General features: G+C 44.3%; 1 protein-coding gene across 1 annotated transcript in view; it reads left to right on the forward strand.

Annotated features, from left to right (window-relative positions):
• Nucleotides 1–4,914, forward strand: part of T265_04209 (hypothetical protein) — a gene marked incomplete at both ends in the record, with an annotated part of 6,195 nt that extends 1,281 nt beyond the window's left edge. The window contains one exon of the mRNA XM_009168891.1: nucleotides 4,194–4,914. Coding sequence (XP_009167155.1) covers nucleotides 4,194–4,610 — 417 coding nt within the window. The remainder of the gene's footprint in view (nucleotides 1–4,193) is intronic.
• Between the last annotated feature and the right edge of the window lie 2,646 nt (nucleotides 4,915–7,560).

The raw sequence follows: 7,560 nt of genomic DNA on the forward strand, positions 1-7,560 counted from the left end.
GCCTGCTCCTTTTTTGATGGAGGGGCGAGATGGCCCAAGTGGTTAGAGTGCGAATTTACTGACCGGAAGGTCCGTGGTTCGAGCCCGACCTCTGCCACTCGACTTCCACTGTCTAGGCGTGGGCGACCTGGCAGTATCTCAGCCCTCGTGCTTCCTTCGGGTGGCATGGCAGTTAGGCGCCGAAAGGGTGCTACAGCTGAACGGTTTTTTTATGGAGGACTTCTTTGGCCGCCGGGGAGCGATGTGGGAATTTTCGTCCTCTGATCCTGTACCATCACGTTACATATTGCAAATCTGCTATCCTTAAGTTACCGTCTATTTCAGCTTCGACATTTGAACTTACGGCATAACTGTTTCATCCCTGCCTTCATTCAGAACTATCAATTTGACTTGATGGTCTGGCTTTAGTGCCACTATGGTTTTTCGTGGCTTGTGCTGAATGGAACCTGTTTTTTGAGAGATCTCCACTTACACTGGAGCCTGGTGAACTTCAGAGTAGCTAGTTGTCTTGGTGCAGTAGGAACTTTCAACGGAGCTGCATTCCTCAAGATAGATTGCGAGGATGGGAAGGCGTTTCGTGCGGCGAATAACTCCGTCATGTTTGTGTTGGCTGTGCGTTTTTCTCCACAGAAGGAGGACCAGTTAGGAAAGGTTGGCACAAACAGATCCCTAATGCTTAACTGTGATTACTGTCGGACACGTTGCGGTGAAATTATGAGAAGCCGGATATGAATTGCAGCGCATAAAATCCTAATTTGTATTAACGGCCAAAAGTTTCTATACCCGTTATTTCGCTCTCTCAAAAGACCCGCCCGCCGCAGCCACTTGCTCCAGAACATGTTCGTTGAGTAAAGAGCTTGAGGTGTGAGGGGACTAGATGGCTCAAGTGGTTAGAGCGCGAATTTACTGACCGGAAGTTCCGTGGTTCGAACCCGATCTCCTCCTCTCGACTTTCCCTGTCTAGGGTTGGGCAGTATCTCAGTCCTCGTGCTTCCTTCGGGTGGCATTGCAGCTAGGCACCGAAAGGGTGCTACAGCTGAACAATTATTATTATTTTATTATCACTAACTTTTTAATACATCTGCTTTCTGTTTGACTTGGCAACAGGTCTCTCTTGCCCATATTTAGTTTTGACGCTCGCCGTTTGTTATGTCTTACAAGATCCTTGTCTTATCTTGCACCTGGGTTTATTTGCGACCAAGGTAGGACCTCGAGCCTTGGTTTGAATTACTTAGTTTATTTTGGACGCTGAGGATTTGGACGCAGTGAAACGCGCCGAAAACTTCTAGAAAATATCCTGGATGCTCCTTTAAACAGACATCGGAGACCTTGGTTGTGTGGAATAATTCGGGATAAACTGGCATGCTCATATCCGGAAAACGGACCCTTTAAAATGCCAGGTCGATTACTGAGCAGCGGTTCAGTCTGTTGCACTTCAAGTAAATTCTCGCTAAAATCCTAAATGATATATAAGTGTTACTTTGTTTAAAGGTGGAGTTGAAGTACTCAACCGTTTCCTAGTTTGATGTATGGAGACTGTTCTGATTAACTTTTCGGAACTGTTGATAATATCTATTTCAAGAAGTAGTTTTCAGCAACCTTATGAGTAGTGTTCTTTCAAGTGGATGCAGCATTAATTAGCTGTTCTCCGTCGTACTGCAACGCGCAGTTCCGTGACACGATAAACGAAGACAAGATTCCAGTTATGTTATCCGGAAAGATAAAATAAAGGACCTCCGATGTGCACTTGGGTTACAGTGTTGTTAAGTATTGGTGGTTTCAACGGGTACCAAACGTGTCATGTGAAATTCGCATATCATATAAAGACACTATTTGCCAGCTTCAGTGTTTGTGTGTAGGATTGTAATAACTCGCAACTGTTTACATACAGCCACGTAACACAAGGTCTTCCTCCTGATCACCAACTTAGGCCTTCCCGGATTGGGATTTTTCGGGATTATTTACGAGACTCCCTCACGAGGACATACACCCTGAAGAGATATATTTTTCCATCACTTGATTCTCCCCTAGAGCATCCTCAGAGCTCTGCTAATTTTGGTTTTCAAATTGAAAGATTCATCATTTATGTTGACGATCCATATTTACAGATGAACCACTGCACTCAAGAGCTGATGAGTTTGGCAACACTACTGTGCTATTCTGAAAGATAAGCGAGCTTTCGATTCAGTTTTATGGGTAGCTTGGTCAGGTTACTTTTGTCCCATGGATATGGTATGGATTGTGAGTAAACAATCCAATAACTTAACCCCCAGTCGAGTCCCCAATATTTACGTTTCCTCTTTTACGATCCTGAGACAGAAAAACAAACTAGGGTATTTCAGCTTTCGGAAAAGTTTGGTAACAATGGGTAGATTTATTGCTGGGCAACGTTTTGCTTTTGACACAGAGACTTCGTCAGGCCAAGCGACTGGCTTGCAAGACTGATCGAGATTTAAAGCGTAAGGAGAACTAATCAGCTAAGCCAGGCTAAATCTCCGTTAGGTATCAGCCGAGGGATTTTGTGTGTCAGGGTGGGTAACTAAGTAGTAGGTCGACGGGGTATTTCAAACACGTCATCTTGTTTTGGAGAAATGAACACTCTTCATCTCGCTGTTGATGCCCATATATGATTGTATTACAGGGACTGATGTTTAGTAGAGGAATTGCTGCATTGGGACATATTCCCTATGCCGTTGTTTTTTTGTGCAGATTTTATTGATCTTGCTAACAGTAATAAACGGCATTTCAGTTGTAACATTCAGTGCATAGCTGCCACACCATCCAAAGGAGGCACGGGGGCGAGATACTGCCAGGTTTCCCAAGCATAGACAGGAGCAGCCGAGGTGCGGAGTTTGGTCTCGAACCACGTATCTTCCGGTCGTTAAGTTCGCGCGTTAATCATCGAGCTATTTCGATATCAACTGTTGATCTTATTCTGTGTGACACAAGTGGCTCGGATGACAGGAGCCAACAACAGCAATTTTGGTATGTCTCAAGCGCATATGTGCAAGGATGCCGAGTATCTGGAGCGTTTATTACCGTCGGAGTGCTAATTCATACCATACTCTGAACAAAGTGTTAAAAGTCCCCGAAGTCAAATTCCCCTTAAACACATTTGCTATTAGGGGAAAGTAGCACAGAGAACAAACCAACGACCATGGTTGAAAACATGCGGATGTCATGGCAGACTACTGTTTCAAAAAAATAAATTCCGTCGAGAAAATGTTTGTCACCAGCAGACTGCGTTTTCGGGGCTCGCAGTATTCTTTACGATAGCGATCCACCACGTGTTAACTGTACACCATGATGACCGAGTAACAAGTTGGGTGCCTCGGTGGGAAGGTACTTTTATGTCTCCCAAAGATATTTATTTCTTAGGGGCCACTGTCGCACGTCACTCGCCAGCGAGGTTGGCGAATCACTCGATCAATGAAAAACTATTAGATTAATGATTTACCTATCCTGGTCCACATCCAACAAAATAGTAAGGGGATTGAGTAACAACGCAGTCTATTTTCGATGCTTTTCTACCATTTGCTTAGGCTTTAGAGTTTATTGCATTTGTGTGTTTCGGATGGTCAGGACCGATGCACGTTTATTGCACAACCTATAACTGACAATCGTTTGGCAGCCATTTGCGAGGTTGTTGCCGCTACTGAACGACTTGTATTTTCATCTGTCCATCTCTGATTGGTTAATATTTATTACTATTATTATTTATTATTATTATTAGCTGTAAGGACCGCGTACTTGCCGTATAGCGGCTTTAGCTGCCACAGTTTCGATCACCGATGATTTGGGAAAGTGGGGTAGGTAGATGTGCCTCGGAGGCGGTGTTAACGTTGTTCGCACTTATATTTACGCATTGTCGACTGTCCTTTATGGGCTGGTGCTGGTCAGCTCTTCTGGTGACAGCTATTTACGCCATCGTCTTGCGGTTTGCAACGACAGCTGCCTATCCGCTCACTGCAACACACCAAAACCGGTGGAGGTTTTTAGTCCAATTGCGAGTTTGGAAAGACAGTAGCTTACTTGGTTGCTTAACACCAGGCTTGACCCGGGTGCCAGTAAATAGTTGGGAATCGCAGTGAAAAAAGCTCATCAGTTTTCTACCAGCCATAAGCTATTGTAGTGGTTCGGTATTGTATTTTCTCTTCATGAATCTTGTGTTAATCCTCTTTTTTCCCTTTTAGGAGGTTCATCAAAAACGCAAGTTGGAGCTCCAGGAATTGAACACACTCATTTATCAACAGAATTTGAAACTTCAAAGACTCGAGAGAGAAATGTCCTCCCGTGAATCGGAACTTACAGTTCTACGAAGACGTTGCCGCATGTTTGATGAAGTTCTCCGGTACAAGGCCACATTAGGCAAGCTGACGATCACACTGGAACAGGCTGAACAATACGCCCGCCTAACAGCCAACGCCCGCAATTACACGAAAGATACTCAGAATAGTGACGATACTGTCAATACGGAACCAGCTCCTCTCATGATACGTGATGTTGCGGACGTTGATGACAGTGATGTACCCAATGGTTATGTTATCAATGGCTCCTCTTCACCCAGTAATTCAGAACCTCGGTTGTTAAAGCTAACCGGTTTGCGGTAAACCGAGGTCAGCTGCATTTCGACCCGTTATCATGAACCTTCCTTCGGTCATCACCTCACCGTGATTTCAAGTGTTTTTCGCGCCCTTATTTTTCATGTTCTTAGGCCTTGTTCTGTCTCGATTTTACCAAGTTGTGTGATCCGTTAGGTTGTCGCCCGTAGACTTCCCGGGAAGTCCGGTTACTTTCGTACCCTTTTCATCTGTGATACACATGTATTGGCTGTCTTTTTTACCGTTCTGCTTTTTATTGGTAATTTTAAGTCGTTGTTTTACTTCTTGGGACGCAATACAATTTCGTCACCTGATAGGGTAATATATCTCCGGATTTTTCACTATTTTGAATGAAGCTATTTCACCGATCAGGTTCTGAAAGGTTCAAGCACTTTCGACCTTGTTGGAGTTCATCAGGCCTGCTGGATGGTCAGGCCATCGTAACAGTTACATACAATGTCAACCCCGGAACCACCTATCCACTGGCCAGACTGGAGAACCTAGTGAATGTGATTTCGGATTGATTTGTTCCGTTAAGTTGGATAGCGTGACCACCCACTAATCATAAGTCATCGTTCGTTTTCGAAGCCCGATAATAACCAAACTGTTGGCTTGGAATTTGACTAGAACAGAATTGTAACGAAAAGGCCAATGTAATGAAGATGATAGCAGATCCGAAAATCAATTCCCTGGTGGTCAAGTAGAATTTTGTCCTCATTTTTGTCACTGCCACTGAAATCATCAGGCGATGTGGGGCTTTCTGAAGGGCAGGGATGCCGGAGCGTCTGGTGAGCGACTAGTGGACGATGCAGAAGGACAACGGTGACCAATCAGCTTTAACACCCTTTCCGTGTGTAGATGCCGTGCCACCCAATAGAAGCTTGAGGGCTGAGGTACTGCCAAGTTGCTCGAGTGTAGACAGAAGCACTTTACATGATGGAGTTCGGTTGTCGGACAGAAGGCCAGGATACTAACTGGCCAAGTCGTGGAGTGAGGAAACTCAGCTCGAGTGCCAGTTGGTGGAAACTGGCCAACCAACGACAGCACGTTAAAGGTTTCTAACCAAGACACCAAAGTCGATCGCGATCTTTGCACTTTCGATTGCTGAGGCAGATCGGTTTTTATTTGCTGATTATTCTAGTATGTTTAGATGCCACGAAGTCGAATCGCTGATTATGGTACAATCTGCCAAAGTTAAATGTTGCCGTATAAATTGTTCGTGTTGGTGTGGGACTCAGTGGCAGATGTACAGATATTTGTGCTGGTCGAAGTGAACAATCTTACGGTATTTTGACGGAGACTGTTCAAAGCACATTAGTGAACTCAGCTCAGTTAGGTTGCAACGGGCGATTCAACTGAATCCATCGGTGATAATATTCTCCAATTGATAATGCTGCACGGTGATCGTCTTGCTGGAGTTCTCGTTACCTATGCTCAGAGGGTATGGGGGCCAGTCCTTATCAGTTGTCCCTCCAAAAGAACGCCAGTCACATTGTTCCATACCCAGAAGTCTTTACCCTTCATCCCCCACAATCGTTGATACATCGTATATTTAGTTTTCGGGCATTACAAACGAGTCACAACCTGAGTGTTCAAGCTGCTTATTCATAACAGATACGAAGTTCTTAGTGCTGATTACTACGTTCTATTCCTTCAGCTTTATGATTACAGAAGCGTCTATGTAATCTCTGCGAGCAGAACACCACATTTAATCTTGCAGTTGATTATAGCTCTGTTTGCAACTGGATGGTTCATCCCAATTCAGTTTTGACTGTTCATTCCTCGGAGACAACAATTTGAACTTCCACAGTTTCTGGTAAATCAGGTTTCGGATTGACTCAGGACATGCCAATGGGTATTTATAGCTGCATTCCAAAAGTTGATCGTTTCGCGCGATTTTTCTGCGGTTTGGCCGATGTTGCCACCAAGTAGCTCATCTTAACACAGTCCCAGACACTCATGTCGACGAACACCGCTGCACTTTTTTGTTTCTGCTGGTCTCCATCCCCACTTTTCGCAGTAGTTTGTCGAATCCTGATCACGGTTAAGCATGGTTCACCCACACTGCTCCGATGTTACAGGCCGTTTCACACAAAGCCTCACGACTATCACCTAATGTAGTGAATCATTAGTTACATACGGTATTGAGCTGCTCTCTGCTGATAACAGACGGTTTGTCAAACGAGATGAACAATGTGACCGTTCTTCATCAGCTAACCAGCTCAAAATTTCAGCACACACGAGCTAGTGTACACACAGCAATCAGGGATGAAGCACATCGCGATTCGTTCATGTTTTGTTTACAAATTCTTGGAAAGGATCTACTCATTGATCTGGCGTAAAATAGTAAAGCTAACTGGTGATTTGGGAGGTGCGAGAATGGGTTCTTTTTCTGCGTTTTTAGCGATAACATTGGTGTCGACCACATTGATCCCGCTCCAATTGAAAGAATACTCATGTTGTGCTACTTACTCCATAAATAACTATTCCATCTTCGTGTCCCCGCTTCGTCCAAAGTGAGTAGATCTAACAGGACTTGTAGACTTGTCAGGTCCCAGTCGTTTTTAGTTCCACTTCTACTGTGACAAATTCAACATACCTTTGGACGACATTTCTGTTACCTCCACATTAGTTTGTCTTTTTTTAATACCTCTGATGGCAAGCGCCAATTGTTATCTGACTATCTATGTGTCGTCTAACCGGAAAAATTGTGAGTAGATCATCTTTCATTCTCGAGGCACAGTTTATTAAGAGTTTGTGTGGGTAGGCTGAACTCTTAACAGATTAGAGCCACGGTGGATCCATTTCCACATGAAATCCTCACCTAAGAGGGCTACTTCCACCAGGCATGATTCTCTAGCCTTAGGCTTTTTCTAGAACAGACAACCCGCATAAGAGCGCTGGATGAAGGAAGCATATCAATACTGCTTGAATTTCGCGCACATTGGTTGCTTAACTG

This window comes from Opisthorchis viverrini, assembly GCF_000715545.1.
Source record: "Opisthorchis viverrini unplaced genomic scaffold opera_v5_66, whole genome shotgun sequence".
Lineage (NCBI taxonomy): Eukaryota > Metazoa > Platyhelminthes > Trematoda > Opisthorchiida > Opisthorchiidae > Opisthorchis > Opisthorchis viverrini.